General features: G+C 48.5%; 1 protein-coding gene across 1 annotated transcript; it reads right to left on the reverse strand.

The window, feature by feature from the left end:
* Window positions 1-18,075: 18,075 nt before the first annotated feature.
* LOC142786418 (uncharacterized) lies at window positions 18,076-19,121 on the reverse strand. The gene is made up of 2 exons (XM_075884104.1): window positions 19,044-19,121; window positions 18,076-18,597 (listed from the first exon to the last, which is right to left on the reverse strand). Exons 1-2 carry the CDS (start codon window positions 19,119-19,121, stop codon window positions 18,076-18,078), a joined length of 600 nt encoding a protein of 199 aa, XP_075740219.1.
* Between the last annotated feature and the right edge of the window lie 986 nt (window positions 19,122-20,107).

A 20,107-nucleotide genomic window follows, 5' to 3' on the forward strand; every position in this document is an offset into this window, starting at 1 on the left:
GTGAACGGAGTCTAGAATTTTTAATGCACTTGGCGTTGCGTAATGATGAATTATAGAGGCATAATCATGGAGCGACCCGAGAAGGCTTTTGTACAACGTTAAGAGGCACTTTCGATCACTTCCCTATGTTGTGCGTGATAGGAGGTTTAGGACGTTCATCGCTTTCAAACATTTCATTTTGACATATTTAACATGGGGAATAAACGTCAGCTTAGAATCTAAAGTGGTTCCCAGGAATTCATGCTCGCTGCTCACAGAGAGTTGGTCCACCTTGATCGCAACATTTGGTAGTGGCAATACCCCTCGTTTGTGGGAGAAAAGTGCGCAAGTACTTTTCTCAGTGTTTATTTTAAAACCATTCTCATCCGCCCATTTAGATAATTTATTCATTCCAAGCTGCACTTGTCGTTCGCAGATAGACATATTGCATGATTTGAAACTCATCTCCACATCATCAACCTACACAGAATAAAACATCGCGCTTGGAATGACTGACTGCAGGGAGTTCATTTTTACAAGAAAGAGTGTGCAACTAAGCACGCCCCCTTGTGGAACACCAGTCTTTTGGGTAAATGATCTGGAGAGAATTTTTCCCACTTTTACGCGAAAGGTTCGGTGAGACAGATAACTTTTGTATTTAGCATGATCCCATGGATGCCCATGGCGGCAAGATCGCGTAGAATCCCGAATCGCCATGTGGTATCTACGCCTTCTCTAAGTTTAGGAATACCGAAAGTACAAACTGCCTATGAATAAATGCATCTCTGATGTATGTCTCTATGCAAACAAGGTGGTCTATTGTCGACCTACCCTCTCTGAAACTACACTGAATGGGGTCTCTTATACTGTTACTTTCTAGAAAGTGGATTAAGCGCCGGTTTATCATTTTCTCATATATTTTGCATAGACAGCTTGTTAGCGCTATTGGTTTGTAGCTGGCGGCCAAGGACGGGTCTTTGCCTTGTTCAAGTACCGGGATGAATATAGCTTCTTTCCATGACAATGGAATATAGCCAGCTGCCCACATGATATTGAAGAGGGTTAGGAGTTTTTTTAGTGCTTCGGGGTGGAAGTACTTGACCATTTCGTACGTTATACGATCGACACCTGGCGCCGAGCTGTTGCAGCACGCAAGAGATGCCTTAAGTTCAGCTAATGTAAATGGGCAGTTGTAAGTCTCACTGAATGGACGTTTACACTTAAGGGGCTGCCGCTCTTCGCGTTCTTTGAATTTTAAGCACGTTTCTGTATAGTTTGATGCACTTGAGACGTATTCAAAGTGTTCGCCTAGGCAGTCCGCCTGCTGCTCCAGGCTCTCACCTCGGCTATTTACCAAGGGTAGGGGGTGCGACTCCCGACCCATCAACTTGTTTACCTTACTCCGAACCTTTGTTTTGTCGGTGTAAGAATCGATACCAGAGATGTGCCTATTCCAACTTTCTTTCTTTGCAAGACGACGCGTTTTTCTGGCTTGTGACATCACCTGTTTGAAATTGACGAGGTTTTCAGCCGTTGGGCAATTTCGGAGTAATCTCCAAGCTTTATTTTGACTATTGTGCGCTTTCCGACAATCGTCGTTCCACCATGGGATGCGACGCTTATTAGTCATTCCGTTAGTTTGCTTAATAAATTTGACTGCAGCGTCAATAATAAAACCTGTTAGGTATGCCACAGCATCGTCCATATTAAAATCAGCAATGTCATCTCCATCTAAAATTGTGTTTTCTCGGAACAGTTCCCAAATGGCTGACTTGGTGTTCCAACGAGGAAAGTCAGGCGAGCATGTATCTTCTTTAGTTAGCTTCAACATTATCGGGAAGTGGTCACTCTCAAAGGGGCTCTTGAGAACAGACAACTCCAGATATGAAATTAGTGTAATCGAGACAATACTCAAGTATATAGAAGAGTATGTGTTGTGCGTAGTACTATAATATGTTCATTCTTTTTTTTAACTAAACATACACCTGACGAAATCAGAAAGTGTTCTATTAGGTGTCCTCGTGCATCCAAACGGGAGTCGCCCCATAGGGGATTATGTGCATTTAGATCACCAACGACTATATATGGTGGAGGAAGTTCATCAATGAAGCTTTGAAATTGTGTCTCCGAAAGTTGATAGCACGGAGGAATGTAAATAGAAGTAATTGTTAGTAGCTTCCCGAACAGCACTGCTCGGACAGCAACGGCCTCAAGAGAAGTTCGGAGGTTTAATTGCTTACAGGCAACACCTTTATCAACTATTATAGTGACACCGCCTGACGAGGCGGCAGCGTCATCGCGGTCTTTGCGGAAGATGGCACATTGCTTTAGAAAGTTTGTTTGTGTGAACTTGAGATGTGTTTCCTGAACGCACAGCACCTTCGGAGTATGCTTATTAAGGAGTTCTTTAATATAATCGAGGTTATGGAGAAGTCCTCTCACATTCCACTGTGAAATCTGTGTGTCCATTTTAGATGTGTTTTGTGCTGTGTGCAAAAGGATGGGAAATCAGCTCACGGACCCTACTCAGGGGTCGTGACACAAGATTTTTCTTTTTTTGATCGGTCGACAGAGTCGCGCCGATCCTTAGGCACTGGCTGCGCCCTCACGCTCGGTGTTGTGTCCATTGCCTCTTGCGAGGCGCTGCATTTATTTTGAGGGCCTCGCCTCAAAAGACGAGGCCTTCGCGGCCCGCAGCCCGGAGGTTGGTGGGTCCTTCTTGGATTGTGGAGCAGCACTGGCTGCAACCGCCGAGGGGGGGATGGCGTCACCGCCGGCTCACTATGCGTGTGCCAGAGAGCCGCCGGAGGCCGTCGTGGCGCTGCCCCCTGACGCGCCACTTCGACAAAGCTGGTTTTTGGTAGGTAGGAAACCTGCCTTCGTGCCTCTATAAATGAAATGTTTTATTTTACTTTAATTGTGACAATTTCCTTTTCTTTTTTCCGGTATGGGCATGACCATGAGTATGCGGCATGCTCCCCATTACAGTTCGCACAGTGAAGAGAGTTTTCACAGGCTTCAGATGTGTGTTCTTGAGCACTGCATTTGGCGCAAGTTAGGCGACCTCGGCAGTTCTGTGAACTGTGGCCGAACCGCTGGCATTTGAAAAATCGGAGAGGGTTTTGTATATATGGCCTCACTCGAAGCCTGATGTACCCAGCCTAAACGAAGTCGGGCAGTACACTTGAATTGAAAGTAAGTTTCGGGTGCTTAGTCTGGACTTCTTTGCCATCACGCCTCATCCTGATTCGTTTCACGTTGATGACATTCTGTTCGCGGAAACCCTCTAGGAGTTCAGCCTCCATCTGCCCTAACAGGTAATCATCTGAAACAACGCCACAGGTGGTGTTCATGGTTCGGTGTGGGGTTACTATTATTTTATATCTCCAAATTTCACTAGATTAGACAGTTTTTTATATTGTTTCTGGTCGCGGAGCTCCAACAGGAGGTCACCACTTGCCATCCTCGATGCTTTATATCCTGGGCCAAAGATTTTTGTCAAAGACTTCGAAACTAGAAATGGTGGAAGTGTTCGTACTAGTTTGCCATGTGTGTCAGCGTGAATAACGTGGAATCGGGGAAAGGATACTCTCTGGTGACCGAAAAACTGGAAGACTTCATCGGTGCGCCCTGTTTTCTGAGGGCGATCAGGGAGTGGGGGAAGGAACTAGCCATATCAAAATGTTTATTTTCGCCAGCGGCGCCAGCCACCCACCATGGATGCCAGCCACCCACCATGGATGCCAGCCACCATGGATGCCAGCGGCGCCAGCCACCCACAAGGGGACGCAGCAGGGTTTGTAAGCACAGGCCCTGCAGACGCCAGCTGTGCACCACCACTGAAACCGAATATGGTGTATCCAAGGTAGGATAGCCACACAGAGTTAACGCTTGCCGCCAGGAAACGCGGAAGTCAATGGAAGAGAGTAGAGGACAGGAAAGATTTCAAGTAAAAGAAAATACGAAGATGTGAGGGGGAGACAGGAAAAGGTGACTGCCAATTCCCCCCAGGTGGGTCAATCCGGAAGTGCCATCAACGTAAAGCCGGGGCCAAAGTGGTGTGTTGCCTCTTCCGAGGGGCCTTAAATGTAGAAGCACTCAGCGTCGGCTAAACCCCCAGGAGCCCCTTTTTCCTTGCACGGCAAAACGCACGGCTAGGCGTGGGTGGGAGTCAAAACTCCCCCGTTAGCTCGGGTCCGTGGTGTTGCTACACACCAAACGCCTGCTTACGCAGACGCCCCTGCGGGGAAGGGCCGGCTGGTAGGAGTTGGCCAATGATGTCAATATCGACGTGCTGGAACCATTCCGTCGAGAGAGGGAGTTCTCCGAGGGGCGACGTGACGTGCCGGGTGATTTTAGTTCGCTGGCATCGAATGCATGTGCGTGCCCAGCTGCGGCAGTCCCGTTGCATTGAAGGCCACGCGTACCGGTCAGTCACGAGGCGTGTAGAAGGTCAGATGCTGGGATGACGGTTGTGTAACTGGTTGAAGAGGCTTTGGCGATGCAAAGAAGGGACGTATGGTCTCACTCGTCCTGTTGATATGTCACAGTAGAGAGCGTTTGTTGACCCAGGGATGGTAACTTTTTGCAGTTGAAGGGAACAGCCCTTTTGGAGGAGCTGCTGTAGTTCGGTGTCCGTTTTCTGAGCTTTGGCGAGGGCATCGGTTGATACGGTTGGTGGATCAACAGCCGAGACGTGAGAGAGTGAGTCGGTGACCACATTTTCCTTTCCGCTGCAGTGATGGATATCTGTGGTAAATTGAGCGATGAAGGACAGCTGGTTCTCCTGGACCGGTGGAAGTTTTTCGCGGCGTTAGGAGAAGGCGTAAGTGATAGGTTTATGGTCGGTGTATATGGTGCAGTGCTGTGCCTCGAGGATGTGGCGAAAGTGTCGGACTGCTTCGTTGATGGAAAGGAGCTCTCTGTAGTAGGTTGGCCAGGTCGTCTCCGCAGGGGGCGAGGTTGCATCGCCGATGCTGCCGGAAAGCGGGGGCGGCTTCGGTGAAAAGAGTTTCATCGAGAAGAATGCAGAGGGGCGCCAGTTGTTGCCCACACGCTGCATGAAAGAGGCTCCGACGGCGGTGCTAGAGGCATCTGTGAAAAGACCCAGGGGCGCCTCTGGCTTGGAATTGGAGAGCAGCGTAGCGTTTCAGAGGGCAGTTTTGCAGTCTTCGAACGCTTGCGTCAAGGCTGGGGTCCAAGTGACAGGATGGTTGCCACGTTGGCCGGCCAACGCGTCATGGAGAGGGGCCTAATATGTGGTTGCTTTAGGCACGAAGCGCCTGTAAAAGTTGAACATGCCCAGAAAACGGCGGAGGTCTTTCCCTGTGGCAGGCAGTGCGTAATTTTGAAGGGCCAGGATGCGGTCAGGCAAGGCTCTAGTTCCTTCTGAAGAGATTTAGTGGCCAAAAAACGTGACAACGAGGGCGCCGAGCGTGCTCTTCTGAATCTTTATGAGTAAGCCGTGTTCGTCGAGACGCTGGAACAGTTGACAAATGATGATGATGTGTGGCGCTTTATGGCGCAAGGGCCAAATGATGGCCAAAGAGCGCCATTTCAATGAGTATAGAGATGGGGACAATGATATGTTGCGTGGCTGTATAGGGGCCTTGAAATTCCTCGCGATAATGTGGGTAAAAACATAAGTATTAAAAACAAGACAGTGACGTGATATGCATAGGAAAAAGGGTGACAAAGGTTTTGATAATAGAAACGTGTAAAAATATTTGGCACTAGCACAAGTGCCTCATCAGTGCCCTTGTGTCCAAGGGCTGCGAGGCAAATGCTTTCTTGTGTAGCCACCGCAGCAAAAACCTCTCTGCAGAGGTCGTGCTACGGGATGCCCGGGATTATGATATGAAAACTATAAATTTCTTTTAAAAACGCTAACAATGATTTATGTCTAAAAAGCGGTTCCCTACTGACGTACATTGCAGAGAGTAAAAGTATATGTTGTCGGTAGGGTAATGGAAAACGTTGTTTCCTTAGAGTTTCTCACTCTTTGCACTGGATTAACATGTGTAGGACCGTTAATGCTTCACCACATCTGTCACACAATGAGGGATCACCACCGGACAAAAGATATGTGTGCGTCATGTATTTGTGTCCTATCCTGAGCCTTGTTAGTGTTACCTCTGTTAGACGTGATTTTGATACTGGTGGCAAATGGCCAAGGTGTGGCTTGATAACGTGTAGCTTGTTTTTGTGTGTGTCGATCCCACTTGCTCTGCCAGTAGTCCCTGAGCTTTCGCTTGAGAGACGGCTTAAGATCAAGGGGCGAAATCGATATGGGTGTAGTGGAACTGATTTCGTGGACGGATGCAGCAAGCTGATCCGCCATCACGTTGCCTTGATTCTGACGGTGCCCTGGCACCCAGCACACTACAACATGTTGTTTGAGTGTGTAGAGTGTGCATAAAATAGAGTAAAGTGAGACTAGGACAGGTTTTTGTTTTTTAAGAATGTGCTGAGCCGTAACCACACTGAGGGAGTCCGTATAAATTACTGCTTTTTGTATTTGTGATTGCTTGATGTGTTTAGCCGCCACAAGTATCGTGTAAGCTTCCGCTGGGAAGATACTTGTGCCTGGATGTAGAGGGCCAGAATTCGAAAAGAATGGGCCGACAGCAGCGTAGGACACAGAGGAGTTAGACTTGGAGGCATCTGTAAAAAACTCAGGACGTGTGTATTTGTGTTGAAGTCCCAGGAAGTAGTTTCGTATATGGGCAATAGGTGCATGTTTTGTAACTTCTAGAAAAGACACATCGCAGTCTATAATCTGCCACTGCCACGGTGGCGGGTATACTGCAGGAGCCATTAAACTGTGTTCAAGTGACACTCCAGTTTCCTCAACTAGGCCTTTCAGGCTAACTGAGGAGGGCTGCCTCATCGAAGGCCTGTTTTGAAACAGAATAGATCTCGACAAATCATTAATAGTGGAGTATGAGGGGTGCTTCTTGTCTGCTTTCACCTTAAGAAAATATACAAAGGACACGTAAGTTCTTTGTAGATGAAGCGACCATTCATTTGACTCAACGTAAAGGCTTTCTACAGGGCTGGTGCGAAAAGCACCCGTAGAAAGGCGAATGCCAAAATGGTGCACGAGATTCAGCATCTTCAAAGCACTTTGAGTCGCAGACTGATAAACGACGGCCCCATAATCTAAGCGTGTGCGAATGATGCTCCTATACAAATTCATGATATATTGCCCGTCGCTACCCCACGTAGTACGTGACAACACTTTCAGAACACTCATGGCTTTTATACATTTTGTTTTTAGATACTTAATTTGCGGTATGAAGGTCAGCTTGTGGTCCAAAATTAGGCCTAAGAATTTATGCTCGACATTAACAGACAGACGTTGACCATTCAATTGAATGTCAGGTTCTGAGTGCATACCTCTCTTTCGGGAAAACAAGACACATGTGCTTTTTTGTGGGTTCAGTCGAAATCTATTTTCTTCTGCCCATTTAGAGTCCTTGTTCAAAGCTAGCTGAACCTGCCGTTCACACATTGCCAGCTTGCATCACTTAAATCCAAGCTGGACGTCATCGACATATGTACAATAGAACATATTGCGGGGGATGGACAGGTACAAGGATTTCATTTTGATAATAAAAAGTGTACATATAAGTACACCGCCTTGCGGTACTCCCATTTCTTGAACAAATGTTTGGGAGAGAACACTTCCCACACGCACACGGAATGTCCGATTGGACAAGAAACTCTCGATTTTGAAAAGCATTCTACCGCGCACACCCAGGTGAGACAAGTCTCTTAATAGGCCAAAACGCCATGTTGTGTCGTAAGCCTTCTCGATATCGAGAAACACAGAAAGTATTGTTTGTGGACGAAAGCGTCTCGGATCTGTGACTCGATACGCACCAGATGGATGATGATGATAATGTTTGATGTCTTATGGCGCAAAGGCCAATTCACGGCCAAAGAGCGCCAGTTCATCTTACTAAAAATATGGACAATGATTATGATAAGCGGCTGTATAATTGCCATAAAACTCCTCGTGGTAAGGAGGGTAAAAACATACAAGTAATAAAATCACGACCAAGTACTGAAAGGTGTGTGTGGTGTGAATAGGTGACAAAAGTTGGTGATAATGAAAAACGATGGTGAACATGTATGGCATTAGTACAAGTACCTCCCTCGTTCATACCCTTGCGTCCAAGGGCCGTGAGGCAAGTGCTTTCTTGTGTAGCCACCGCAGCAAAAACCTCTCTGGAGAGGTCGTGCTACGGAAAGCCCGGGTATATGATATGAAAATTATGGATTTCTTTTAAAAACGCTAACAATGATTTATGACCAAAAAGCGTTTCCCTACCAACGAACATTGCAGGGTGTAAAGGTATATGTTGTCGGTAGGGTAATGGAAAATGTTGTTTTCTGAGAATTTCTAGCTGTTTGCACTGGATGAACAATTGAAGGACTGTTAATGCCTCACCACATCTGTCACACAATGGTGGATCGCCACTGGACAAAAGATATGTGTGTGTCGTGTGTGTGTCCTATCCTGAGTCCTCTGTATGACGCGATTTGGATATTGGCAGCCAATGACGAAGGTGTGGCTTAATAATATGTAGTTTGTTTTGTGTGTGTGTATCCCACCAGCTCTGCCAGTAGTCCCTGAGGTTTCGTTTGAGAGACGGCTTAAGATCAAGGGCCGGGATTGATATGGGTGTATGGGCAGTGCTTTTGTGGACGGATGCAGCGAGCTGATCCGCCATCACGTTGCCTTGGATATCACGGTGCCCTGGCACCCAGCACACTACAACATGTTGTTTGAGTGTGTAGAGTGTGCACAAAATGGAGTAAAGTGTGACAAGGACTGGGTTTTTGTTTTTTAAGCATGTGCAGAGCCGTTACCATACTGAGAAGTCCGTATAAATTACTGCTTTTTGTATTTGTAATTGCTTGATATGTTTAGCCGCCACAAGTATCGCATAAGCTTCCGCTGTGAAGATACTTGTGCCTGGATGTAGAGGGCCAGCATCCGAAAAGGATGGGTCGACAGCAGTGTAGGACACAGAGGAGTTGGACTTGGAGGCATCTGTAAAGAACTCAGGACGTGGCAATTTGTGTTGAAGTTCCAGGAAGTATGTTCGGATATGGGCAATAGGGGCATATTTTGTAACTTCTAGAAAAAACACATCGCAGTCTATAGTCTGCCACTGCCACGGTGGCGGGTATGCTACAGGAGCCAATAAACTGTGTTCAAGTGATACTCCAGTTTCCTCAGCTAGACCCTTCAGGCGAACTGAGAAGGGCTGCCTCATCGAAGGCCTGTTTTGAAACAGAATGGAGCTCGACAAATCATTAATAGTAGAGTATAAGGGGTGCTTTTGTCTGCTTTCACCTTAAGGAAATAAACAAAGGACATGGATGTTCTCTGCAGAAGAAGCGACCACTCATTTGACTCGGCGTAAAGGCGTTCTATGGGACTGGTGCGAAAAGCACCCGTAGAAAGGCGGATGCCCAAATGACGCACGGGGTCCAGCATCTTCAAAGCACTTTGAGTCGCAGACTGATAAACAACGGCCCCATAATCTAAGCGGGTGCGAATGAGGCTTCTATACAGATTCATGAGACATTGCCTGTCACTACCCCACGTAGTACGTGACAGCACTTTCAAAACATTCATGGCTTTAAAACATTTTGTTTTTAAATACTTGATGTGCGGTACGAAGGTCAACTTGTTGTCAGAGATTAAGCCTAAGAATTTATGCTCCGCATTAACAGACGGACATTGACCGTTCAGTTCAAAGTCGGGTTCTGAGTGCATGCCTCTCGTTCGGAAGAACAAGACACACGTGCTTTTTTGTGGGTTCAGTCGGAATCCATTTTCCTCTGCCCATTTGGAGACCTTGTTTAAACCTAACTGAACCTGCCGCTCACACATTGTCACAGTGCAAGATCTAAAGCCAAGCTGGACGTCATCGACGTATGTACAATAAAACATATTGCGAGGGATGGACAAGTGCAAGGAATTCAGTTTGATGAGAAAAAGTGTGCAGCTAAGTACACCACCTTGTGGCACGCCTGTTTCCTGGACAAATGTTTGGGAAAGAACCATGCCCACTCGGACACGGAATGTCCGGTTTGACAGGCAACTTTCGATTATGTGAAACATTCTTCCGCGCACGTCAAGGTGGGACAGGTCTCTTAGTATTCCAAAACGCCATGTTGTATCATAAGCCTTTTCGATATCGAGGAACAGAGAGAAAAAATATTGTTTATGGACGAAGGCGTCTCTGATCTGTGCCTCCATACGAACAAGGTGGTCGGTGGTGGATCTACTCTCTGGAAACCCGCACTGAAATGGGTCGAGCAAATTGTTTGTTTCAAGGAAATGTACAAGTCGGCAGTTTATCATTTTTTCGAAGATTTTGCACAAGCAGCTTGTAAGTGCAATAGGCCTATAACTCGAAGCTAAAGAAGGGTCCTTGCCCTCTTTTAAAATGGGAATAATAATAGCATCTTTCCAGGAGGTAGGCATAGTGCCAGAAAACCAGATAGCATTGTACAAACAAAGTAAGGTTTTTCGTGTTTCGGCTGGTAGGTTTTTTAACATTTCATACACCACACGGTCAGAACCTGGGGCAGAAGTACTGCAGGAGTTTAGAGATGTTCGGAGCTCAGTTAGACTGAAAGCTTGGTTATATGCCTCGTATCTAGTGCATTTGTGTTCGAGTTTCTGCTTTTCTATTCTTGTTCTGTAATTTTGGAATGTGTCAGTACAGTGGGACGAACTGGATACCCGTTCAAAGTGTGCACCGAGGAAGTTGGCCTGATTTTCCAAGTTGAGTGCTTACGAGTTGAAGTGTGTGTACTTGTTTTCCTGCTATCCTACCACCCATGTTCCAGACTTTAGCCTCCTGTGTGTATGAATTGATTTCGGACAAAAACTTCTGCCAGCTTTCTCTTCTGGCCTGCCGACGCGTTCTCCTGCCTTGAGACTTTATTTTCTTGAAGGTGTCAAGATTTTCGGCTGTTGGTGAGTTCCGAAGCAACCTCCATGCCCTGTTCTGTTCCTTTCGCGCATTACGACACTCTGTGTTCCACCACGGGACGTGTCGTTTGCCGGCCATTCCAGATGTTTGCGGTATGCACTTGGCTGCTGCGTCAGTTAGAAAAGCTGTGAAGTACTGCACAGCTTCATTTATGTTTAACCTACATATGTTTGTCCAACTTAAATGTGTAGTGTTATGGAACTGTTCCCAGTCGGCTTTGTGTATAAGCCATTTGGGAACTCGTCGAGGACATTCATATGTTGTTTGTGAACTCAACACTACAGGAAAATGGTCACTTCCGTATGAATTATTTATGATTTTCCATTTCAGTAGGGGTAGGAGTGAAGGTGATACGATGCTGAGGTCTATAGACGAGTATGTTTTGTGTGCAACATTATAGTATGTTGGCTCTTTTCTATTCAACAAGCAGGCACCGGAAGAGAAGAAAGATTGTTCAATGAGACGACCTCGTGCATCACAGCGAGAATCGCCCCATAGTCCACTACGTGCATTTAGGTCCCCAAGAAGCAAATAAGGTTCAGGCAGTTCGTCTATTAAAGACTGGAATTCACGTCTTTCAAGACGGTGGTGGGGAGGTACGTACAAAGAGCAGCTGGTAACGAGTTTGTTTAAAAGTACCGCTCGAACAGCCACCGCCTCAAAGGATGTCTGGAGTGGTAAATGTGTACACGCTACTCCTTGGTTAATGATAATGGCTACGCCACGGGATGACGCCACAGCATCATCTCGGTCCTTTCGGTATATGACGTAAGCACGTAAAAAATTGTATTGGAGGATTTTAGGTGTGTTTCCTGTACACACGACACTTGAGGTGAATGTTTGTATAAAAGCTCTTGGACGTCGTCGAGGTTTTTAAGCAGTCCTCTGACGTTCCAATGTATAATTTCTGTTTCCATATTGGAAGTAAAGTAGTGCTGTGTGTACGTTCAGTGAGCGACTTGTTTAAGCTGAAAGGTTGAGCTCAAGTAACAGAGCTATTATCAGGCCCTGCTATGAGCTTTTTAGTTCTCTTGGCGCGCTCCAGAGAGCCGCGCCGCTCTTTTGGCACCAGGGGTGCCGCCGTATCCATTGCCTCCTCGGAGGCACTGGATGCCCGCTCATGCGAGCTGGTTTTTCGAAGCTTGGGCCTCGCCTGGCGAGGTGAGGCCTTGAGACCCGAGGACCCTGGAGTCTCTGGTCTCTGTTCAATAGTAGGCGGAGTAGACTCAACTACTGCCGCCTTGGGGGCAGGCGACACAGCCAATGGCTCGCTCTGCGCAGGCCGAAGGAGTGGCGAGGGCTGGTGCGACGCTTCTCCCTGGCGCGCCGCATCAGCATATGTGGAGCCATAAAATGGCAAGACTCTCCTTCTTGCTTCTTTAAATGTAATGTTTTCTTCTATCTTTAAAGTGATGATCTCTTTTTCTTTTTTCCAGAAAGAACAGGAACGTGAGTACGCGGCATGATTACCGCCACAGTTCACACAGTGTGCAGGTGCTTTGCAGTTGTCAGACGCATGGCCCACTTCTCCACACAGAGCACAAGTTTTCCGGCCACGACAGCTTTGCGAGCCGTAGCCATATCTCTGACATTGGAAGCAACGACCGGGGTTGGGAATATATGGCCTCACAGATGTCTTTGTATACCCAGTCTGGATGGTTTCCGACAAATCGCTCGAAGCAAAGGTCAGTACTAAGTGTTTTGTTGGTATTTCCTTTTGATCTCTTCTTATCTTAATACGCTGTACATTTGTCACGTTCTGGCTTTTCCATCCTTCCAGAAGTTTAGCTTCGGTCAGGTCAAGCAAATCTGTGTCCGATACTACCCCGCGAGATGAGTTCATGGACCTGTGTGGCGTAATACTGATGGGTGTGTCTCCAAACGTTGTGAGGGTGTTCAGTTTATCGAATTGGTCTTTGTCACGTATCTCAAGGAGTAGATCTCCGCTGGCAATTTTGGTAACCTTGTACCCGGCACCGAGAGTTTCGGTTAAGCACCTAGCCACTACGAAGGGGGATACAGTTCTGGCTTGCTTGTTAGTTTTCTCGCAGTGTATAACGTGGAAATGAGGAAAGATTTGTCTTGGCCGAATGAAAAAATTGATATCTTCGGTGCGTACCCGCTTTGAGGAGGCACGGTCACTAAGTAAAGGGAATGCTTTAAGCATGCTAATTGTATGTTGTTCAGCAGCGTTGGCGGCCACCCACCACGGAGCCCAACGAGGGGACGCTGCAAGTTTGCGGATGCTGAATGCTTGCAGACGTCAGCCGTACAACTCTGCTATAACCCAATGCGCCTAGGCCAAGGTAGGCTATTTGCACAGGGTTAACCCTAGCCGTCAGGAAGTTTGAAAGTAGACAGAAGAGAGTAGAAGACAGGACAGATAAGTATAAAGAGATAAAGACGAAGATGTAGGAAGAGAGAGGTAGGAAAAGGTGACGGCCGATTTCCCCTGGGTGGTCATCCCAGGGGTGCCATCTACGTGACGCCGGGGCCAAAGGGGTGTGTTGCCTCTGCCGGGGGCCTTAACGGTCCAGTCACCCAGTGTTGACTCAACCCCCAGGATCCCATTTTCCCCGGACACGGCAAAGCCACGTACGGCTAGGCCTGGGAAGGAGTAGAAACTCCCCCGTTAGCTCGGGTCCGTGGTGTTGCTACACACCAAACGCCTATTTGCGCAAGCGCCCCTGCGGGGGATACGCACCAGATGGTCGGTGGTGGATCTACCCTCTGGAAACCCACATTGGTATTGGTCAAGCAGAATGTGTGTTTCAAGGAAATATAAAAGTCGGCGGTTTATCATTTTTTGAAAACGTTTACAAAGGCAGCTGGTTAGTGCAATTGGTCTATAACTTGAAACTGAGGAAGGGTCCTTGCCCTGTTTAAAAATAGGGATAACAATGGCCTCTTTCCAGGAAGTAGGTATGGTGCCAGAAAGCCAAATGGCATTGTATAGGGAGAGTAAAGTTTTTCGTGTTTCAAGTGGCAGGTTTTTCAACATTTCATACATGATATGGTCGTGGCCTGGGGCAGAATTACTGCAGGAGTTTAGTGATGTTTGTAGCTCAGCTAAGTTGAAAGGTTGGTTGTATGCCTCGTATTATGTACATTTGTATTCCAGTTTCTGCTTTTCTATTTTTGCTTTATATCTTTGAAAAGCTTCAGTATAGTGTGACGAGCTAGAGACCTGCTCGAAGTGTGCACCAAGGAAGTTCGCCTGATCTTCCAGGCTGTCACCCTGTGTGTTTACGAGTGGCAGTGAATGCACTTGTCTTCCCGCTACTCTACCAACCATGTTCCAGACTTTAGCCTCATGGGTATATCAATTAATCCCCGATAAAAACTTGCGCCAGCTTTCTCTTCTGGCCTGCTGACGCGTTCTCCTGGCCTGAGACTTCATTTTCTTAAAAGTGGCAAGATTTGCGGCTGTCGGTGGGTTCCGAAGCAACCTCCGTGCTTTGTTTTGGTGCCTGCATGCATTTCGGCACTCTGAGTTCCACCTAGGCACACGTCGTTTTCCAGGGTGTCCATTCGTTTGTGGTATGCTTTTTGTTGCTGCATCAATCAGAGACGCTGTAAAGTAGTCGACAGCCCCATCAATGCTTAAAGTGCATATGTCGCGCCAGTTTAAATGAGTGATTGTATAGAACTGTTCCCAGTTGGCTTTGCTTAATAGCCATTTTGGAACCTGGGGTGGGCATTCAGTTGATGTAGGTGTACTCAAAACTACGGGAAAATGGCCACTTCCGTAGGGATTAGTGATGACTTTCCAGTGGAGTAGAGGCACAAGCGATGGAGATACTATGCTAAGGTCTATAGAGGAATAGGTATTGTTAGCGAGGTTATAATAGGTTGGTTCTTTTCGATTCAGGAGACACGCGCTTGAAGAGAGAAGAAACTGTTCAATCAGTCGACCTTGGGCGTCACAACGAGAGTCGCCCCATAGCCTGTTATGTGCATTAAAGTCCCTAGAACAAGATAGGGTTCGGGAAGTTCATCTATCAAGGACTGGAATTCATGTTTGTGTAGTTGAAAATGTGGAGGTATGTATATAGAGAAAATGGTGACGAGTTTGCTTAGAAGCACCACTCGAACAGCCACTGCCTCAAGAGACGTTTGGAGTTTCAAGTGTTTACATGCTAAACCTTGCTTAACTATAACAGCTGCACCTCCAGATGATGCCACGGCATCATCACGGTCCTTTTGGAAAATAATGTAGCTGCGTAGAAAGTTGGCGTGTTTAGATTTTAAGTGTGTTTATCGTACACACAGCACTTTTGGTGAGTGAATGTGTAGAAGTTCTTGGGCATCGTCGAGGTTTGTGAGGAAACCTCTGACATTACATTGTACAATCTGTGTTTGCATATTTGACGGAAAGTGGTGCTGTGTGTACAGAGATGAAGTGGCTGTTCAAGTGGGAAGTTGTAACTTAAGTAGCAGGGCCGTCGTCGGGCCCTGTTGTTGGTTTCTTGGTTCTTTTAGTGCGCTCTAGGGGGCCACGCGGCATTTCCGGCACCTGAGGTACCGTGTTTGTGTCCATTGCGTCACGTGAAGCACTGGACGCCCGCGTACGCGAGCTGCTGTTGCGTATTTGCGACCTCGCCTGGTGAGACGTGGTCAGTCGACCCGACGACCCTGGAGTCGCCTGAGTCTCTGGCTTGGTTCGAGGAGCAGGCTTGGCTGCTTCCACCATGGAGGCGGCCACCACACCCGATGGCTCACTTTGCGTGGGCCTAGGTAGTGGCGGATGGTGATGCGACGCTGCCCCTCGACGCGCCGCATCAGCGTACGTTGTGCCGTGAAAAGCCGAACACCTTCGGCGTGCTTCCTTGAAGGAGATATTTTCGCGAATCTTCAGTGTAATAATGTCTTTTTCTTTTTTCTACTGTGGACAAGAACGTGAGTATGACGCGTGGTCTCCGTCACAGTTTACACAATGTAGGGTTTCATTACATTTGTCAGAGATGTGGCCTTGGGCACCGCATTTGGCACAAGCAGGTCGACCACGACAGCTCTGAGAGCCATGGCCGAACATTTGACACTGGTAACATCGGCGGGGTTTGATATGTAGGGTCTGATCGGTGTCTTTGTATAGCCAGTTTCTATTGTTTGTGGTAGCTCACTGGTGGCAAAGATCAGTACCAAGTGTTTCGTGGGGGTTTCCTGATTGTTCCTTCGAATGACGATTCGGTTCACATTGGTGACATTCTGTTCTTTCCAGCCCTCGAGGAGTTCAGCCTCCTTCAGGTCAAGGAGGTCTGTGTCGGAAACAACTCCACGTGCAGAGTTCCTGGATCAATGTGGTGTTACGCTGATGGGAATGTCGCCGAATGTTGCAAGGTTCTTTAGTTTGTCAAATTGTGTTTCGTTACGAAGTTCTAAAAGAAGGTCGCCACTAGCCATTTTTGTAACTTTGTAGCCATCACCTAATGTGGCTGTCAGGGACCGCGATACTATGAACAGGGACACTGTTCTGGCTGTTTTGTTGGGCTTCTCACTGTGTACAACATGATAACGGGGGAATATTTCTTTGGGTCGGCTGAAAAAGGAAAATTCTTCGGTGCGTACGCGCTTTGAAGCGGCATGATCATTGAGGAGTGGAAAGCTTCTATGCATAATAGAGGAAAGTAATTCAGTAACGATGGCGGCCACCCACCACGGAGCCCAACGAGGGGACGCTACAAGGTTCATGAAATGCGAAACATGCAGATGCCAGCCGTATACCGCTACGATAACCTAATGTGCGTAGGCCAAGGTTGGCTAGTTGCACAATGTTAACCCAAGCCGCCCATGAAATTGGAGAAGTAACAGAAGAAATTAGAAGACAGGATAGATTTAAAGAGGACTAAATACGAAGGTGTGGGGGAGAGAGAGATGGGAAAAGGCGACTGCCGATTTCCCCGGGGTGGGTCAGCCCAGGGGTGCCATCTACGTGAAGCCGGGGCCAAAGGGGTGTGTTGCCTCTACCGGGGGTCTTAAAGGTGCAATCACCCGGCGTCGGCTCAACCCCCAGGATCTCCTTTTCCCCGGGCACGGCAGAGCCACGCACGGCTAGGCGTGAGAAGGAGTCATAACTCCCCCGTTAGCTCGGGTCCGTGGTGTCGCTACACACCAAACGTCTGCTTTCACAGGCGCCCCTGCGGGGAACAGTTGACGAAGGTGTTGACGATGTTCCGTTTCGTTGTGGGAGAAGATCAAGATGTTGTCTAGATAGACGAAACAGAAGTCCAGGCCACAGAAGACGTCGTTGATGAAGCGATAAAAGGTTTGGCCCGCGTTGCGGAGATCAAAACTCATGAAAGGGAATTCGAATAGGCCGAAAGGCGTGATAATTGCGATCTTTGAGACGTCATCCGGGTTTACAGGAATTCGTGTGTAGGCCTTTACGAGGTCCACCACTGAGAAGATAGTGCTGCCGTCTAAGCGGTGAGCAAAGTCCTGTATATGACGGACGGGGTACCTGTCAGGGACGGTGCGGGCGTTGAGGGCTCGATAATGTCCGTAGGGCCGCCAGCAATTGGTCTTTGGTACCAGATGAAGCGGTGAGGCGTAAGGTCTCTCAGAACGGTGGGCAGTACCTTCGTGGAGCATGGCTTGGAATTCGTCCTGTGCGATTCGTAGGCGGTCCGGGGTGAGCCGACGGGCGTGGCATGAGACTGACTGGCCGGGAGTAGTACGAACGTAGTGCACGGTTGAGTAGCGCACCTCTCGCGGACACCCGCTAGGTCGAGTCAGGTTGGGAAATTCTGCGAGGATGTCATGGTATGGCGACTGGTTCCCAATAGCGAGTGCCTTGACGTTAGGCTGTTGGGTGGTCGCACGTTGGCTCGGTGTGGAGAGGCCTCTTGTAGTGTCGATAAGCCAGTCATATCGGCAGTCAGGTAGAAGATTGTATTACGCCAAGAAGTCGGACCCGATGATCGGCTCTGCGATGTCGGCGATGACGAAATTCCAAAGAAAATCTCGATACACGTTTTTGAGGTTGATGTTAAGGGGAAAGCAACAGATGTTGGAGCCACAGTCGACGAGGAACCACCGCTTTTTGACTTGGTCGGTGACAAATATGCGACGACCTCTAAGTTGGCAGCTCGCGGCCATCGTTACGAGCTGCCGTTAAGTTTCCTTGACGTCCAGCTGAGCAAGGTGATTGACATTTCCGGGCTTTGTCCCCAAAGCGGCGATGGTAGTAGCAGGGGCCGTTGTCGATTCCGTGCGATGAAACGGCCTTGTTGTCTTGGCTTTGGGAGAGTTTTTGTGGACGCAGCTTCGGGCTTTGATCCAGGCGCCTTTGAATTGAGCCCAGCTGACGGGTGATTTCGTCGACATGGCGCACGAGCTCGCCGCTGGACTGTCGGGTGTCGACGGCGTTGATGATGAGAGGCGATGCTAGCAACGAAATCTCGAGGACTTGATCGGCGATGTCAGAGAGCTGGTTCAGCGGCAGATTCCGCTGCACCTGGCGGATGGCCTGTGCATGTGAGCGTAGACGCTGAAGCCAGATGATATGGAGGAGGGGGTCGTCGACCGGGGGGCTGCCCAAGAGGTCACTCATGTAACGCAGGAGCTGCGATGGCTTGCGGTCACCGAGTTCTTCGTGCTGGAGTAGGTGACGCACCTTCTTGTCTTGTGAAGGTGAAAGCCGGCGGGTAAGTTCCTCTTCATGTGTAGATAACGGTCATCAGCCGCGGGATTTGCATGTATATCGTGAACGTCAGCCGCATAGCGAGAGTTTAGATGGGCGACGACGTATTCATAGCGCGTCCGGTCCTGGGTGATGCGTGTCGTGGAAAAATGCGCCTCGACTTGAGCACTTTACACGTCAGGCGCCTCTGCCCTAAATGGTGGAAGTTTGACGGCGACGCGACAGACGTCCGTGTCGGTGGCGGCCGCAGCAATAGAGCCGCCCGAAATGGCAGGGACCGCTGGAGCGAACTTTTGGGGGATGTGGCTCAAGTGGGGCGGTGCATGGTCGTCGGACGAGAGCGGTTCATTTTCATTGCGCTGCTACTGTTCCCGGAGCTGCTGCTCTCGGTTCTGGATCACTTGCTGCTGGACCTGCAATTGTTGTTGCAGTTGTTGTACTTGTTGTTGAAGGGCAGCAAGGGTTTCCTCGTCGGCCATGGCGGTGCAGTACGTTCGTTTTCCGGGTCACCAGATGTGGGATAACACAAATTTAATGTTCCCCCACTGACGGTTTTACTACAACTGCCCCTCAATCGGGGCTCACACAGTTTTCTTGCTTCTTTCGGGCGAGAGTGTTCTTATTGCCGGCGCCCGTGTTTGAAGGCATTGCCACGACGCGCAGGCGTAGAAGCGGCGCCTGAACCGTTTAGCCACAAAACCAACGCTCTTCCGCAGATTTCAGGATTTACGGCGCACTCTTCCCCATCTATAATGGACCGCAGAAGCTCAAAACCCAGTGTACCACCTGGTAAGGTAGCTGTATACGTTTGCACCACTTTTCTTCAGTACCGTATAGACCTCTCTCGGTGGTGCACCCTGTGGCAGAAAGTGTTGGCAGTATTAGTACGCCTACCACGATTCGGCGTTATAGTTCGTGTCATACTACGCTTGCCCTTACAGTGGCGGCACCGCTCGCGTGAGCCTAGGTTGGATATCTCATCTCCGCCATCGTTATCCTGAATGACAAATATAAGTGGCTGGTAATCTTAACGCACCAAACACTATTTGGGGATGCGCTGCATCACGTGCGTGGGGCATGTGTGTAGTTGACAACTTCATAGACGCCAAGTTTACTTTTTCTAAATGATGTGTCGGTACCTCCTCCGCCGCGCTAGCGGCAGCATACGCCATCACAGTCGCCAGATTTATCCTGGTGGCTTGGTAGCATGGTGGTGTCTTGGTCATGTGAACCAGATTGTTGCGGCAGTGGCCGTCATCCCCTTCTCCTTGACCTTTATCCAAGCACTACTGGTCGTGTCTGATGTCTCTGTCGAGTTGTAGGCTGGGATCACTACCGCTCGCTGTCTGAAGATATCACCGATACAACCTACGCTGATCCAGCATGGGCGTCTGCGTAAGCAGGCGTTTAGTGTGTAGTGACACCACAGACTCGAGCTAACGTGGTCGGTTTCGACTCCCTCCCA

This window comes from Rhipicephalus microplus, unplaced genomic scaffold (assembly GCF_043290135.1).
Source record: "Rhipicephalus microplus isolate Deutch F79 unplaced genomic scaffold, USDA_Rmic scaffold_23, whole genome shotgun sequence".
In the NCBI taxonomy this organism is placed as follows: Eukaryota; Metazoa; Arthropoda; class Arachnida; order Ixodida; family Ixodidae; genus Rhipicephalus; species Rhipicephalus microplus.

What these genes read in the sequence shown, in the direction of transcription:
- LOC142786418 (XM_075884104.1), bottom strand. Translation starts at nt 19,121, where the DNA reads ATGGCCGACGAGGAAACCCTTGCTGCCCTTCAACAACAAGTACAACAA. An exon ending in AATTGCAGGTCCAGCAGCAA is followed by an intron (nt 18,598 to 19,043) that starts GTGATCCAGAAC and finishes CACCTACTCCAG; the next exon opens with CACGAAGAACTCGGTGACCG.